This window comes from Corvus hawaiiensis, chromosome 2, assembly GCF_020740725.1.
Source record: "Corvus hawaiiensis isolate bCorHaw1 chromosome 2, bCorHaw1.pri.cur, whole genome shotgun sequence".
NCBI lineage: Eukaryota > Metazoa > Chordata > Aves > Passeriformes > Corvidae > Corvus > Corvus hawaiiensis.
This window is the reverse complement of record NC_063214.1, coordinates 51,810,189-51,828,246: the sequence shown is the minus strand read 5'-3', so window position 1 is coordinate 51,828,246 and position 18,058 is coordinate 51,810,189. Positions and strand designations below refer to the sequence as shown.

The 18,058-nt window shown below is 44.0% G+C and overlaps 1 protein-coding gene across 5 annotated transcripts in view; it reads right to left on the bottom strand.

Moving 5' to 3' along the window:
• Positions 1–10,843, bottom strand: part of PAN3 (poly(A) specific ribonuclease subunit PAN3) — a 102,935-nt gene extending 92,092 nt beyond the window's left edge. For 4 of the 5 annotated variants that reach the window (XM_048294974.1, XM_048294973.1, XM_048294972.1 and 1 more), the window contains exon 1: positions 10,185–10,843. In XM_048294974.1, the coding sequence (XP_048150931.1) occupies positions 10,185–10,611 (427 nt within the window). In that variant the 5' untranslated portion in view covers positions 10,612–10,843. The remainder of the gene's footprint in view (positions 1–10,184) is intronic. The other variant, XM_048294971.1, reaches the window with a different exon arrangement.
• Positions 10,844–18,058: the final 7,215 nt, after the last annotated feature.

The following is an 18,058-nucleotide window of genomic DNA, read 5'->3' as shown; positions in this document are numbered from 1 at the left end:
GCCACACTGAGAAACCCCAGAGCTGACCTGCAGTAACTCCAGACAGGTGGTACAGTAGCTCAGTCACCCATTATCCAAACAAAGCCCTGGAAACTGTGACAGTTACCTCGCTAGGGCACAGATAAAGCACCAGGTGCTCTGCTCCTGCTCTGGCTGAAACACCCTCAGTGACAGGCAGGTCAGGCTGGAAGCATGAGCAAGCTTTGGGCAGCAACCCCAGAGCTGAGCAAGGCTGAGGATGCTGCTAGGATCTTTGACGCTGCATCCTTTCTACTGCTGGTATTTACTATGCCAGCCTATCCAAAACACTTAAAACTGCTCAAAGCTACAATTTAGGCTATTGGCACAGTGATATCTAACTGGGCACTCCAAACAGCAGAAGCTACTCCAGAACATTTTCTTTTATCTAGCTGCAGGAAGACCATCTCTGTACTGAAGTGCTGTGGTTTGGCCATACCAATCAGCCTCCTTGTGCCACTCCAACAAATTGCTGTACTCCACTGCTGACCCACCTTCGCAGCACCCAATTCCACTCGTACCACAGCAATTTCAAAATGGCTTTCAACTCCAAGGATTTTTATTGTCCTCTTCCAAATGGTCTAGAAACATACTGCTAGCAGAGGGACCCAAAGCACAAGATAACGCATTCCACAGGAACAATCAAAAGAAAACCATCAAAAGTACACTCACAGGAGCAGAGGACAGTTTTCTTGGCAGTAGCTCAGGTTTAAACAGAAAGCTCTAGAAGTGGCAAGTATAACTATTGCCTTCAAAAGAAAATTCAATACTAGCCTCTTTAAACTGACTTCCCTGTAGCAATCAGCAAGAAAATTAAGCCTGCAGAAAAGATAAAAAAAAGTAATTCTTGCATTGCTTATAGAGTGAAAAAAAGAAATGTTCAACACATACTCCATTTGTGTTCAAAGGGACATTGAGCTTCTACACTGTTGATAGCCCGGCAAATACCTAAACAGCCAAAGCATTTTTACTGTATTTGGCACCTGGCCTTCCCTATGAGAAGTTGATAACTTTCTCCTGCTTCTGCCAAACATTTAGCAAATCAGAAATTCTCACTTGCTTCTTGAAGACCACAGTAGTTTAGAGAATGTAAAAAGAAAAATTATTCATCATAAGCAACCCATAAAAGGTCTGCAGAAGTGGGCGCACTTTACCACACGAGCAGTGTGATATTAAAAAAGTGGAAACCTAAGCTGGAAAAAGAATATTCTAGTCCTCAAAGTTTTTATTCTCATGTGTTTACTAATTCACATCAGTCCCTGCAATTGATTTATCCATCCATATCTTTCTTATAGAACAATTGCAAGCAACCGCTTTAAAACATTCCCATACACCATGGTATTGAAATAGCAATAAACTTCTGGTGTCTGTCTTTTCTCTTTTAAAGCATTGATTATAACTTTAGATAAGTTTAGGCAATTTTAGGAAAATCTTGAATTAGCTATTTTTTGTTAAAGGAATAAGCCCTTCTGTTGTGTAGCACTATCCAGGCATTGAAGCTGTATATATTTCAACAGGTTCTTCTTGGAGAGAACCAACAACTTCCTTGTAAAAAGAGAAAGGCTGACCAGGCAGGTAAGAGAAAAGACGGATGTGCAAGGGAACAGCAAAGAATCCGGGGGGGGGAAAAAAATGCTAACACGTTATGTAAGGACCTGTGTGAAAATAGAACAAATTTCTCAATCCCATCAATATTCAAAACAGAAGTTGCATCCTGGCAATTCTGGAAAGAAATTAAATAGAACATCTTGAGAAATTAAGATGAAGTCTTCTACTTTTTATACACATATCATCTAATACATTTCTTGCTTGGTGAGTAACACTGCAGCTTAATGTGACAACTGCAATTAAAAATAAGTATCTTCTTATATAATTCCTCTCCCACAGAATTTTAAGAGAAAGTAGGCTTCCCGCCAGAGGCTCGCACCAAACAGGGAAAAAGAAAGAAAAGATAGTTACTTTTGCATTACAATGATATTTTTCAGAAACAAAGTATCTCACCACAGCTTAAGTGCTTGAGTAGTACTGCGATGAACTCAACACATATGCTTCAACTGAACCCGTCAGTTCCAGTGAATTTTAGTTTAATACTTGTCTAACACGGGCACTATCTGAACACTAATACTATCTGGAAAGATTTTTTGATTTTTTCAGTCTATGCTTTCACTAACCAGTAAACAAATACTGTATTATCCTAGACTACTTCTTTTATGAACCCAGTATCAGCACTGACAATCTCAGACACTGTTCTTCATATAAATAAGGATCCTTTCCAGTAATGTGATATATTGCTCCCAACATGAATGGGCTAAAGCAAGGCCACAACAGATTTAGCTGATACTTTTCAAAACAATATTTAAAAGATTTCTGGCAAGGTAATAAAACATGGATTTAAATAATTCATTTTGCTATTACTGCTTTTTAAAATGCACAATTGTTTTTATGCTGAGTAAAAAGTTTATACATAATCTTGATTTAAACTCTCAGCACTGCAACAGTGCACTTTGCATGAGCTGGTAAACTGAATCATAGGTTCGTTGTATACACGTGCATCCTAAGGACAAGGTGCTATCTCAGCTGGATATAAAGCAGTAAAAACCACAGTGCCATATCTCCGGAGGAATTTACAGAGATAGCCATCCTTATATTGAGACAAAAACAGTGAAATGCCTATACAAAGCTTATCTAAGGCAAGTCATTTAAGATTTGTGTCCTTTTAGTCACCTAGAAGCATTGAGGTGTCAAAGGAGCTTATGCTTGTCTTCCGTTTTGTACTGACATGTACATTTCCACACACCAGGAAATCCTGTGCTGGTGGTACTAACCTCACTTGTACACCTCAGTGTTATTTTCTCTACAGTGCCACTACTTGGAACTTGTTAGGGAAATTGGATTCTCTGCTGTTTCTATGCCTTTCTCATTTAATGCAATGTTTTTGAAAAACAGACTAGGACTCTCTGAAATAGAGGCACCAGACAAAGACAATGAACGACACTCCCAGGCATGAGAGGCAAAAATAAAAGCACATGCCTGGGTTAGGATGCTGTGACAGAGTGCAGTCGGAGGGCAGACAGCACAAATGAACCAAGTTAGCTGAAAGGCAGACAGGAAGCAAAACAGTTTGGGAAATGCTGCTTTATTTACAAACACTCCCACTACACACAGAGATATTCATGGGCAAGCAAAGGAAAACAGCTGTCTTTACCATAATTTTAAATGGCTGAGCTGTCTTTTTTTTGTATACCTAACATATCTGATGAAGATACCATCTGATGAAGACTGAAAAACAGCGTAAGTGCCATCCTTCTGCTCTGTTTATTACAGAGTAGAGCAGCTGGACTCCTCATCATGGATCAAGTCCAAAAGCACAGTGATAATACAAATTAAAATTGATACTTTCTCAAAAGAGTAAATCAGAACTATCCTGTTATCAGAAACAGCAATTTAAAGTAGTGCAATTACTTAATATCATGGCTTTCAGAGCTAACGCTCTCCAAGATCTTTTACAACTCCTAAAACATTGCACTAAACTATTCAATAAACTGCATCAATTTTTTCAAACATTTAAGCTTTTGTTTTAATAGCCTCCAATTAATACTCAACATTTTATAAAAGTAATTGCATGAAGCATGTGCAGATAACCTGGAGAGAACATTAGGATATTTTTCACAGCAGCTGGGGAGAATGCATAAAAGAAAGGAAAGGTTTTCTTGCCATCAGCCTCAGCATTAGACCAACTGAAGCTGAGGGACTCTACCCATAAACTACAGGAATCACACATTTTACGACCGACTTGACAGCAACTTGGACAATGTGGTCTCTGCTCTCCCTTTTGTATACCTGTGCTTTGTTTCTAAATTTCCAGTCTCAAATTCAAAAAAGGTCAGCAGTAAAAGGCTGTTAAAAAGCAAATTAAAAAATACAAGTAAGTTCTAAGCACAAAATATCTTTGAAGATCAAACAAGGCAACCACACAATCGGAACTTTAACTACTGAAAGACTCATGAAGCCTGCACACACACACAGAGTGTGATCAATTTCAACTCATGTCCTATACTCATGTCCATACACAGTGATTCACCACACACTTTTCTGATGACATAAAGCATTACATCTTTACTAGAAAGAAACAAATCAGGAAAACATCAGCTTACTATCTAAATCCCTCCACTGACCCCTTTTCATCAGCTGCCTCACAACCAAGATTATTTTTTCCGCTTTGGAGGTTCTACAGAAATGCTTGTGGTCTATCACCCCACCCTCACTTAGCATTTATCCATTTTTCCCACAGCAGTCTAAATTTGCTTCTAGCTGGTTCCTTACACATGGAAACCTTTCTGGGCTAGTCCTCAGAGTCACTATTTTCTGGACATTCAAATCATTCCTGAAGGCCCACTCCTACAGTGATATCTAAAACAACCAGTTTCTAATACCTGCTAGATAGGAATTAAAATGGGGTGTTCTGAATCTTGAAAAACAAGCTTCCAATTATTAAGATACAGCATACAGTTTGCTCATATAGTGTAGCTATCCTCACACTCACTCCTTTTCATGTTTGGCTTTGAAGCAGGAAAACGACAAGAGTAATAGTGCTACAGTACTCTTCAGTACACAACACAGCCTGTGTTCTACCAGAAACAAGTGATTACAAATACTCCTCTGGTATCCATAATTCTTGTGAATTTTTTGGACTTTGAATGAATTCCTATACAATAAGAAAAACTCACAAGGTATATAAACAGATAAAATCAAAGCCAATTACTAGTGCAATTTTTTTTAAGTTTCACTGCCCTCAAAATCCCAAATAACCTTGCAGATTGAGAAATTTTTCCTTCTCTTTCTTTTTCCTTAGCTCCCCCAAATAATTTTCCTCCTACAGGCTATTCAGTTAACAGTTGGACTCAACGATCCTTGTGGGTCCCTTCCAACATAGAATATTCCATGATCCTGTTATTTTCACATGAAACACATAAAAGCAAAAAGAAAATCCGTGTCTAATTGCCTAATTTCTGCATCTGACATATAAGACAAAAAGTGATTAAGTGAAGTTAGTAGTCTTCATTTCCTCTCATGCATCTCTAACCAGTTATTGGTTTTACTCTTCAATTCTCAATTGTATCTGTCTCCAAATGTCCCTTCAATGCTCAGAATTGTTTCCCCATTTCTTAAAAATATTCAGAGCAAAAACAAGATGAAAATTGTATGATCTGTCAACTCCTGGAAAAGGCATAATGAAAATTAAAAGGGAAGGCACCTCTAAAAGAAAAAAAAACCCCACAACTGAAGTACACAACTAATACAGCATCACTCACAAAAAGTACAAACATGTTTGGAAAAAGAATTCTCAAGCACACACTTTTACCTGTTTTCTCCATAGAAGTGGAGAAGAAACAAACCTCAGGAAAAGTGAAGAGTATGTGACATACTGCAACATACTTGTACTTAAAAGTTTCCTGTAACTATCTGTTTCTAAACAGTTCGATCTGTAAATACTGAAATGCTACCAAATGTAAAAAAAAATCCACATTTACAATAACCCTGAGCAGTTTAACTGCATTAAGGAGTGTAATCCAACAGATTACCTTTAGTATCAATTTTGCTGAATAGCTATCTTTCCATTTTTTCTATATCAGCTGCTTCATTTTGTTTAAAAAGGAGTGTACTGGTAAAGAATCAAACACCTTTTAAAAAGCAGAAAATTCACAAATGTCTATGTCTTTCCACTCCCAGCATACTCAGGGATTTCACAAAACCAAAGGTGCAATGCTCACTAAACTAACCACGGAGCGATTGCATACATACGGAGTTTCTACAGCAGTGACGACTACCGCCCTGACTAGACACAGCATGCAGGTGGTTGGCTGTAAAAACAGAAATAATGCTTTTATTAGGGCTGTGAAAACAAACAATGCTTTTATTAGGCCAACCCAACACACCCCAAGTCTTGAGGTCCCTTTCCACCTTCTCCGCAGGCTGGCAATAAAGTCTATTCACAGATGGGCTTTTCTCAGCAGCCATAGGAAAATACCACCTTGCAGAAACACAGGCCTGTTTTCCAACTACAGATTTCCTGGGAGGGCTTTGCAAAAGGCTTTCTAGAAGAGAAACGGATTCAAACATGTCACAATGAAAGGGTGGGCTAGGCTCTGGCACTGGAAACTCCTGCAGCAGCAGCACTGCTGCTGTGGCCAGCTCCTCACAGGCAGCTCCGCAGCTGCCACTGGGCCCAGAGCACACCTGGCACTCCTCAGCTCAGTGTCCCAGTGTTTTATAGGAATTGGAAGCCAGAAGAAAGGGTGAGTACTATGTATTATCAACTTCACAGCAAAAAGTGTGGCAGAAACTAGCAAATGTTTGGAGCCATACTTCAGCTTGTATCTATAAATATACGAGGTCTACATGCAAAAGAGTATTACACCTGTTCAACTACCTGAAAGCTAACAAATACAATGGCAGTTGTCCATGCAACTTTAACTTGTCTTACCTAGGTACAGGCATGATACACTTTAATACCACATTTCCCTCTAGATCCTCCCTCAGGCAGCACTGAGAAGGGATGGTGGCCTAGGACCAAGCCCACAGCATGCAGCAAAGGAGACTGCTGGTCTGCTGTTTACAGAAGTTGCAAAGTGCTACAGAGAACAGAGGGCAGATATAAGAGCAGAAATTCTTCATGCTACCATGCCCTCTACTCATCCTTCCATACGCTACTCCTTTAAATCCTGTTAATCTATCATATCTTTTCCCCTAAATAGCAAGTACCAATCATTTCCCCTCCTCTGCTCCTTCTATAGCCTTCTACAGATTCGGTCCTGCTGCCACTGCTGCTCACTGGGCGGACACATGGGACATACATCTATTAGAAAAGCGCCACGTGCAGATTTTAGCAGCTACCAATTTTGGAGAAAATGTGCTATTTCCCTTTCCCCCTTTTTGTCACGGAAGTTCTAGGTACAAAAGATTAATTTTTTAAAATAAAATTTTAAATAGGCAATATCAGCTATGTTCCCTATTCTGTATGCTGTCAGCTGGCCACGTTACTCTTGGAAGGTGAACTATGCAGAAGGCTGAGCACTCACAACTCTGGTGGAAGAAGCAGGAATGATGCTTTGAACACATGCTCCAAATGTCAACTAGTCTAGGGGCACTGGGCAGCAGCACTACCTTCTGAGAGCGGGTGAAGCTCATGGACATGGTCAGTCTTGCTTCCCAGGAACATAAAAAGCCACACCATCAAGCCAAAGCCACATTAAGCCCACTACCTCATCCGGTATCGGACAGCAGTAGGTATGTGGACAAAAGCATAAGCATGAGGCAAGGATAAAGCAAGATTTCCCAGCAGGCTTTCAGCCATATATATGTAGGGGAAGATGAGTCTGATCCAGAGATGGGGAGGTTTTGTATTTAATAACCTCAAGCAGAGTTTTCTTCCAAGACTCTCTGATCACTTCTGGAATTCTGTCAGATGTTTGCATTCAAAACATCTATGGGCACGGAACAGCTTAACCACACATCGCCTGAGAAACTCCTCCTCGTTAGCTCTGAGGATGCTCATTCCACTTCATACTCTGAGATACTTCCACACTGGAGATTTCTTGCATTTTCACTGTTCACCATCTCCTCATCACTCAACATTACTACCACCCATGTTGTGAAAATAAGTTGGTATTTGGGGAGCCCTTGTGATTAACACAGAAAAACCTGTAAGTAAATTAATAATCCTGTACTCAAAGCAGGATTAGAGTAACACGCATGTTAGAATGAGGCACTGACCCACTTTTAACAATAAATAGGACTACCCAGTTAATTAGTCAATGAGCATTATCTGCTCTGTGCACTGAATGAAGCTGGTGTCCAGTGAGGAAGGAACAAGAGAAGGTGGCATCCACAGTCACATTAAGACTACCAAATACTTAGAGAAGACAGTCAGTGAGACTGTACAGGCAGGTGATTCTCGGCAATTCCCAATTTCATGTTCCTAACCTCAGAACGTTTTTAATATAACTTTGTGTTACTTCCTACATCCACAGAAATAAAACTTTCATTCCATCCACTTGGAAATCATACTGTTAACACCACAGGCAACCAGCAAGGTAAGGAATTTAGGTATTAGCTTGTCAGTACTTATACATATCAACTTCAGATTTTGAAGAATTATTTTCCTTATTTTTTTCACAAATGCATCCCAAAGCAAAGGAGTTTAGAAGTGAGACTAGGCCCATTCTCTGGCTCTTCAACTTAAATTTCCCTGTCTTTCATTCCCAGGCTCTTTTTCCTAGCTAGTGTCCTTCAAGATCTTCTACCAGTCAAAGCTTTTGCCCCTTACAACAGCTGATATGGCCTTCCCAGCAGGCAACCACTGACAACCTCATAGTGGGCTTCTCCATTCTTGGTGCCCTCACTCATTAACTGGGCACAACTGCAGCAAGCGCATTCAATAGAAGCAAGTGTTTCAAATAATTTAACTGCTCAGCAGTATCAACTCCCAAGCACACACAAATTCTGAAGATTTTTGTCTTAGATTCAGAGCTTGGGCAAATTTTTTTAACTGTTTCTTAGAAGAGTATCCTTCATATAGGAGCTTTTACCTGCAAGCTAAATTATGCATCCTCTCCCCAAGTCTGAATCCCCTAACCATTTTCTTTCACACAGGGGAAAAAGTATGTTTCATACCAAACTCTGTCCAAAAGAAAAATTAACAAAGATTGACTTATTGCTGCTGAATCCCTCCAACACATTTCTATTCCATTAAAAAAAAAAAATAAAGGCAAGACAGCCTTCAGCTTGAATAACTTAAGTTCAACAAAAATCTGGTAGACTTTTAAAAGAAAGCCTTACGCAGTAGTATATTAAAAGGCTCCCCCTGAAAGGGGAGACAGGACAGTCTGGTGTTAATGTAAGACACTGAGAAGCTACCAACTACAGTTCATACTCAGCAGCACAAGCCCACCGCACCTGGCAAAACAGCAATTGCAGGATCCCAAAAGATTTATCAAGCACTAAAAACCTACATACAGGATGTTCAGCATGGTTGCATCTTAATTTCAGAAAAAAAATATAGTTGTGACCATTTAGTAGCGAAGGTAGCTAAAGCATTTAATGTAAATAAATGCCAGGCTTGTGTCAAAAATCAGTAATGCAGCCAAGCTTAACATACTCATGAAAAGAAGCACGACTTTTCTGAAGGAGCATGTTTCCATAGCCTGCCAAATGCTGCTTCACCTAAAAACAAATGGTTATTAAAATCAGTTTTCCGCAAGCTCCATCTAACTATGGGCCTGCACATCAGGAGGATGCACAACCGAACAGCAACAGCAGTGCAGCTCTGCATGACATACAGGCTATCTGAACTCTCACCATTTGAAAAAGGGCTGCGCATAAGGGCTGAAAAACCTGCGGAAAAAAAATTGAAGCAACTTCTGCTCAGAGTAGTAAATAACATAGATATCTATCACAGAATCATATATTGAGGCTGGAAGGGGTCTGGGGATCATCTAGTTCAAACCCCCTGCCAAGGCAGAATCACCTAGAGCAGGTTACACAGAATCCATCCAGGTAGGGTTTAAATATTTACAGACAGGGAGACTCCACAAGCCCTGGGCAGCCTGTTCCAGTGCTCTGCCACCCTCAACATAAAGAAATTCTTTCTCATGTTGAGCTGAATCGCTATTTACAATTCTTTTCTTGTAATTTTAACACTGTATTTTAGCTGGAACATTTAAGACTTTCAAGAGCCGACACTCAATACACGCTGCTCGGAAGAGCCCATCCAAGGGTACCGCTCCGGAAAGCGCTGCCTCCCTGCTCCCGGCCTGACTTCGGGCAGGGAGTACCTGCACCAAGCCTACCGCTAAAGGGACGGATGGACAGCTGCCCAGAAGCCCCTTTAAAGCCACATCGGAGGAGCCCCTTCCCACACACACCTGCCCGCACCTTCCCATCGGTACCGGCCGGGTCCCCTTCGAGCAGCCGGCCCAGCCCCGTCCGCCCGTCCGAGACGGCCGCAGCAGGGCGGGCGGCCCGGGGTCCCCCGGCACCACCATGGCTGTTGTTACTTGTTTCCGGCAGCACCGCGGCGTGCCGGGGATGAGGAACAACGCGCCGCCCGCCTCCCCCTCCCGGCAGGGCCCCCCCACCCCACCCCCGGGCCGCCCCGCCGCACTCACTCGCCAGCCGTGGGCCATCCAGCCCCCCGCCGCCGCCGCCGCCTCCGCCTCCCGCCCCCAGTTCGGCTTTCTTAGGCCCCACCACCGCTGCCGCCGGGCCCGAGCTGGCCCCGTGCGCTGAGTAGCCCGGTCCGGCGGCGGCGGCGGGCGGGGGGATGCCGAGCGGGAGCCCGCCGAGGGGGGGGGCGGCGGGCCCTGGGCCGGCGGGGGCGGCGCCCGGCTCCTCATGCAGGAACTGGCACTCCTCGCCGTAGAAGCAGGTCTTGTCCTTGGCGTAGTAGCGGCAGAACTTCAGCTTCACGGCCCCGCCACCGCCGCCGCCGGCCCCCGCCCCGCCGGCCGCCGGCCCCGCCACGCCGACCCCCGCCCCCGGCGGCGGCCCCACCACCGGCGACGGCGACGAGCAGGGCAGGCCGCTGCTGTTCATGGCAACCGCCCCGCCGCCGGGGTCGGCACCATGGGGAAGGGGGCGGGCAGGGGGAAGGGGCGCGGGGACCGCCGTCACCCCGGGTCCGGCTCCGGAAGGGGCAGGAGGAGGAGGAGGGGCCGACTCCGCGCCTCTTAAAGGGGCCGCGCGGCCCGGGGCGGCGGCGCCTCCTCCTCCTCAGCGGTCCCGGCGCTCGGGGTTGTTTATGCCATTTTCCTCTTCCTGAGCGGCCGCGCCTGCGCCGGCGCGGAGCATCCTGGGTAGCGCCGCCGGCCGGGCCGGGGAGGCGGAGGGGGAGCCGGTGGTGCGGGCGGGAGCAGGCCGGGAGGGAGGCAGGGAGGGGTGGCGGGATGGAGCGCGGCGGCCGCGCAGCCGCGGGCGGCCGAGAGCGGTGTCCGGCGGGGCGCAGCGGCGGGGTCGTGGGCGGCGAGGGGCGTTAACTGCCCGCGCCAGGGAGGTGACCCCCGGCAGGTGACCCCCGGCACACGGCCCGGCCCCTGCCCCGCGGCCGCTCGGCTCTCGAGCGCGCTGCCAGCCTGGATCTCGAGCCTTCTCCCCCATCGCGGGGTCGAGGTCAAAGCACCGGCGGTCCCAGCAGGATTTCAACCGGCTTCCCCCCGCAAAAGTCTCGTACCTCTTTCCTGCCGAAAAAACACAGGGCAGCCTGCTGGCCGTGCCTTGCCGGCTGGCATAACAGGAATGCAGCCTGAAGGATTCTCCCTTTCCAGGTGACGAGACGCAGTTTTTAAGAAAATGCTTCAAGTCTTTTCCCCGGAGCTTGGACAACTTTGTTACGTGAATTTTAAATGACTGTCTTGCAGGGCTACTCAAGATTTTAAATTTTTCGATTTTTACTCAGTCAAGTTGTTGGCATAGCTTGTGCAATCACTGAAATAGTGTGTATATGTAGTTGAAAAAATGTAAGTTAAAGTGCACTTGACATTATTTTGGTAAGAAAAACATTTACTGTGGAATTAAGATTACTTGTTGTCTATCATAGCCTTCTCTCTTATTAAAAATGAAAAGAAAATCAGGGCCTGCCTAGAAGATGCTTTGACAGTTTGTGTGAAAAGAAATTTAAAAATAATGAGTGAGCTTGTCTCATTGGAACAAATCAGTCTTTCTTCATCAGATGGAATGTTCAAAGACCTTGAGAAGTAAACGTGCCTTAAGCTGAAATCTCAAGATCTAAAATTTTGGACAGAAAACTAGAGAAAGGACAAGACTACAACAGTGCAGGCTTCAGTTTTAGACTGTATACCAAGAAGATGGTGAGGATATAATCTCTGTGTCATTCTCCAACAATTTTCAGCCTTTTACTTTCTTTCAACAAAGAGCTCACAGCTTCTGTCTTCCTCCAAGCTTGAAAAGTAGGCCAAAGGGTGGAAAGACCCTGTTGGTTTCTCCATTAAAATCTTGGTGTCGGAGCTCAGACAAACCACAGTAGATTCCACAAGGGAGAAAGACCTCCTAAATGCCTCAACCATGGGAAACATTTCAGTTCCAACTTGAGCCTTCTGAGATAACCAAAATCAGTTTGCTTTAGTGCACAGATTGGTCCCGTCTGCTTCAGGTGAGGTGCCCACAGTGCTGCTTGGTTGTGTATCACTTAGACCCCTGGCATTAGTGTTATGCCTCTGAGGAGTGAAAACAAAGGCTTCCCTGCACTGTTGCAGCTACACACAGGTACCTGCAGTACCTACTTCCCTCAGCTGCTGCAGTGAAGAGAGAGTCTGGGAGTGCATTGTTTTCCCTCCCTTTGTCTGGCTGATTAGTGCCCTGGGAAAATGCCAGCAGAAGGTGGAGGTCTCAGGGAGATGTGTACTTCAGGGTTCATGGGTTCATAGAGGGGAATAGGAGGTAGAAGGTGTTGTGTTGAGATGATGCCAGGTGTGAAGGGGAGAGAGGAACCCAATATCATCCTCTGCTTAAGCCTGATTATTATTATAGTCTATTTATCACCTCTTATTCCAGGAATGATGTCCCTTGGAAAACATCCCTTCTCTCCCCAGAGGTCAGACTGAGTAGAAAAGTTATATATACATGTGAGGCAGTTTGAAGGAGAGGCACAAAAATGCTAGTAAGGGAGAAGAAAAATCTCAGCTTTCACCCAGAGTTTTCCCAACATCGGTGGGTCTTTTGTCTGGAGCTTTAGTATTGTGGATTTAATGGTATCAAATTATCTTAAAAGAGATTTGAAGATACACATAGGGTAATACCTTTTCTGGGTAAACTGGTTGAACATGAAGTTTATTCTTCCAGGCAAAGACTTGAGATGCATAGCCACTCCCATCACTGAAGTGTATTCTAACCTTGTGGATCTGCGTTTCCCACAGCTCTTTTGCTGATCTCTGCATATGTCTAATATTACATGTACACAGTGAGGTTAGCAATAAGGACACAAATGGGCTTGTATATGCACAACCCACATTTATTCTATCTGCATGCTGTATCTCAGGTTCAAAACATTCCCGCTGGATGTAGGAAGAGCTGAGGTAGTGGACTGGGCAGTAGTGCATGATCCTGCCAGCCCGAGTACCCAGCTAGCAATGAGGTGTGCAGTATGGTGCCAAGAATGTTTGGGTTCTCCCCCACTGAAGTCAGCCTAAGTACGGTACCTGAGCCACTAAACAAACCAACTTGGAAGTGTCCCTCATCTTTTCTACATTGTCTTGGCCAGCAGAGCAGAACTGATAATGGGAAGAGGCTCAAGGTGGCATGAGCCTCTTTTTGTGACTCTGGCAAGCTGTCACCTCTCCTGTCTCTTCATTTCTGTTAACTATACACAAGGACGTGGCCTGGAGACTGACCTGCAGTGAGTGTCCATATGGGAGCCTGACATCCTCTCATTAATCATGTGTCTCCCTCCAGATTCTGATTTTTATTGCCTGTTCCTGCTGGTCAGCCAGAGTGCTGAGGAGCCCTGCAGACCATTCTCCGTCTGCTTCAGCTTGCTCCCCTGCTTTGTGTAGTGCATGGAGATGGACAATGCATTCCTGCAAAGGAGTGGTTGACAATGTTATTTTTTTTCACAAAACTAGGTCCCCTGATCATTGCAGCTGGTACCTCTGAGGAGAGTGTTGCTGTACTTTGCATGAAATTCAGGAAGCAAGAGGAAAGAGAAGCAGATAGATACCCCTGGGTCTTGTCCCACTTTGTAGTTAAGTGATAACTGTGGTGTGCTTTTCGACCCAGAAATGGGGAAATACTGCTGTATGCACACATGCAGCCATGGCCAAGTGATAGAGTTTTTATGAGCTGTGCCAGAAAGCCAGAACCAAACACTATGAGAGGGGCGGGGAGGGAAGCCTTGGAAAGGAAACACCTGCCAAGAGCTCTTTTTTTCCAGCCAAATCAGTTTGCAAGTGCCAAGCAGCTCCCCCTTAACATTGAACCACTGTTGAGAAAGCCATGTTTGCTATTGAGAATGACAGTTTCTCTTTGTGTCAACCCAGAATTAACATGTTTATTAAATCATGTGGAAACAGATCCTGAAGTGCTGGCTGGCATCAGATAATGCAAATGAATAGCAATACTTTTTAAGGGAGTTGTTGTAACTGATTTTTTTTTTTTTTTTTGAGGTATAGGCAAGACAAGTTTTGTAGGTAGGAATCTTGTTTAACCAACCAAGTAGTTGAAAAAAGTAATGTGTAAACACTGGGTTTTTTCCAACAGTACCAGTTGGTATATTAGAAGATACTGTCTCTACTTACAAAACTGGCCTTAATATTATTGAAACAGATGAAAGGAAATACTTCTAAAAAAAGTCTTCACCTAATCTGAATTTTACTTTTAAAGCCTATCATTATAGTATATAATTAAGGAAAAAATACAGATATGATCAGGGTCCACAGTAATATTAGACAAGAATTTAGCATTTACTCATTTATTTTTCAGAGGAAGAGTAATAAAGCCTGATACTTCAGATCTACACTAGCTGCTGTCTGAAGTCAGAGGGAAATTGCCACTCTTGAGGAGATTATTCCACAAAATTAGGGAATTTTTTATCTGCCTTTGAAATATTTGAGAATTACTAATATGGCAATCAGGATGTTGGACTGCATGTGCTGAGCTGCTGTGGCAATAGTCATGGGTCCCTAACTGGACAGTTGTCAGTAATTAACAGTATCTGGAAGAAACCAGGTGTTGCTTCCAGCCGGACTCCCATTCACATGCAAAAAGAAATTCATTTCAACTCAGTGAAGTTTTGAATTCAACTCAAGTCGCAAATCAGGCGTTGACCCTGAAGTGCTCTTCCTAACACCTACATTAAAAATGTATGCTAACACCTATATTAATAATGTATAGGGGGGAGGTCTAGCCCTAAGCTAGAATTCATATTAGTACAGACACTGAAATGTAAGTTTAGTTACACTGTGCTGGTAATCCGATCATATGGTTTAGCTGGAGAATTTCTCATCATGTGGCTGCTCTCACAGGCATAGGCTTTATCTACCTGTTGCAGTGAAGGCCAACCAGGATGGGACATGAGTTGGACAAAATACTTGATAACAGAAACCACTTTCTCATGGTGGAAAAAAGCCCTGCTCACTCAAAGAATACTTTACTGTCATATACATGTGTATGATTCATGCATTGAACCCTTTCTGACTCCCGTCCAGCATCTTTATGAATAAGTTAATTTGTCAGAATTTATAAATATATTTTGGCTTAGTCCAGTAGATATGAACAGTCCTAGCTGATGGCATCTTTCACAGAAGCTTTTACGCTGAAAACCTGACATACACATTAAAACTTCTGATACCAGATCAGCTGAATCACCAGCAACAGATTTTCATTATTAAACGTTAGTTTCTCCTTGTCTGAACCACAAAAAAGCAAGTATCTTCAATGGATACCTAGCAACTACCAGTGCTGAATGCATCAGATGGAAGAGAAAACAAAGCACTTGGGTCACTTGCCAATTTTAAATCAAAGGACAAGTATCCACTTGCCTGGTAGATAAGTAAGTATTCAGACAAGTCTTTGTCAGGCCACGCGCCTGACAGTGAGCTCTCAGTGGCTGGGGTAGATGTCTGTTATTTTCGGAACAGAAGCACAAACTGTCTACTCTCTGTTTTCTGAGGGCAAAACCTGTATATATGCGTGCGGTTGAAAGGGGTACAAGAAAGTACAAGACGTGTTACTGATAAATAACATGTTGAACCATTTCGGACCCAAAACGGATCCCTCAGGAACACCCTTCATCACTGCTCTCCACTTGGACATCAAGCCATTGACCACAATTCCTTGAGTGCAACCATCCAGCCAGTTCCTTATCCACCGATTGGTCTCTCTGTCAAATTCATGTCTCTCCAGTTTAGAGACAAGGATGTCGTGCAGGACAGTGTCCAGCTCTTTGTACGAGTCCGGGTAGATGATGTCAGTTGCTCTTCCCTCACACACCAGTGCTGTAACCCCGTTGTAGAAGGCTGCCAGATTTGTCAGGTGCCATTTGCCCTTAGTGAAGTCATATTGTCTGTCACCAGTCACCTCCTTATTTTCCATGTGCCTTCTCATAGTTTCTGGGGGGATCTGCTCCACGATCTTGACAGACATGGAGGCTGATTACACTGACTACACTGGTCTGTAGTTCCTCAGGTCTTCCTTTTTTCCTAAAGATGAAAAGGGATTGGGGTATCTGGCATATGAGAAGGGGGTGAAGCGGCTGGAACTGTTTAGCCTGTAGGGTTGGGGGGAACCTTATCAATGTGTATAAATATCTGTTGGGGGAGCCAGACTCATTTCTGTGGTACCCAGTGACAGGGCCAGATGCAATGTGCACAAACTGAAACAGGGGAAGTTCACTCTGAATATCAGGAAACAATTTTATACTGTGAGGTTGTTTGAGTACTGAAGATATTGCCAGGAAAAGTTGTGGACTCTCCATCCCTGTTGGTATTTAAAACTGTACAGGATGTGCTCTGGGGCAACCTGTACTAGCTGATGATGTTTTGAGCATAACATGCACTGGACTAGGCAATCTCCAGGGGTGTCTTTTAAAGTCATTCATGCTATGGGACTGTGTACCAGTGCGGGCTGTGGAAAAAAAGGGACAACCTGCCAGCCAAGAAATGTTGTTGCCATCATGGTATTTTCATGTTTGCATCAATTTCTTTAATGCCCATGCAATCCTTTTCTCATTTTTGCATCTTTGCAAATATGTACCTCCCTAGTTTTCATATCATTCCAGCTCCTTCCTTTGCACTGAAAAACACACAAACTTGTCTTCAGCACCACAGTACAATGCTATTGACTCAGTCAGTGTTTCTAAGGCAGTCTTGTGAGAGATCATGCATTCATATCCATGAACAATGCTGGCCTCTGTGCCCCATTGCCCCTGCAGTTACCTTTAGGATGTTTTCTGTGTCTTCTTTTAGATGTGGTATGCCTGTCTAGCTCTGGTCCATCTACAATTTTATTTTGACTTCTCTAATGCAGAAGATATTTTATTATTGATACCATCTATCAATAAAAAATAAAAAATCTAGATATCATCTCTGAGATGTTTCTGAGAACACTTACCAACACTCAGTTTATTTGCTTAAGGATTCTTTTTACCCAGGTTCTGAACAATTGCAGAATGAATGCTTAGCTCTTGGCAAGTAAAAATAACAACTGAATGAATAATATAATAAAATATAACTTTATATATAAATTACAACAGCTGAGCAAATAATAAAAATCCCCCAGCCTATCCTGGGGTATCATGGGGGAGATGCTGCAGCTTAATCCTTAGAACTGGATCCACTCTCTGCCTGGTGACTGTGATACATAGCTGTGCAAGGTAGGGAGATCTGTCTGCCCCTCTGTGATGTCCTGTCCTGGTACAAACCAGAGGGGCTTGCTGGCGCCAGCAAATTCAGCTACACCTGGGCCAGTTCCACCCCTTACACACCAGCGACCAGGAGCCGATGAGGAGGCAGCTCCTGAAGCACTATGCTCCAAGGAAGGTGGCAAGCAGGGACAGGCCGAGGGCTGAGGGACTGTGCCCCGACAGGCACGCATCTGAGCCTGGAGGCCTTTATTTTTATCCCCTAGACAAGTAATCTGTGTAACGACTTCAGAACAGCTGTAGCTTGCTTTGAACCTTCCTGCAAACAGTGCTAGTTCCCTGTTCCCCCTGGTATAAGTACAGCCCCGTGGCACAAGCTCCCTGCCCGGCTGGTAGCCCCCGGGCTCTCGGAGAGGACTGCAGCAGGTCTTCTGTCACCAGCAGAGCAAGTGCTCACCAAGCATGGGAAACCTCCCCCAGCCCACAACGACAGATGCGGCAGGGTATTCCCGTGGTGTCTCACAAACTTCATTTGGATTTTTTGGTTTTTTTTTGGAGCTCTTTAGCTTAGCAAAACACTTGCTCTTCCCCTCATCAGGACTTGTAAAAATTAGGCTTTCTGCCAGCACGTGAAAGCAGAAATTGTAACTGCTTCAAAAATAAGAGTTGAAG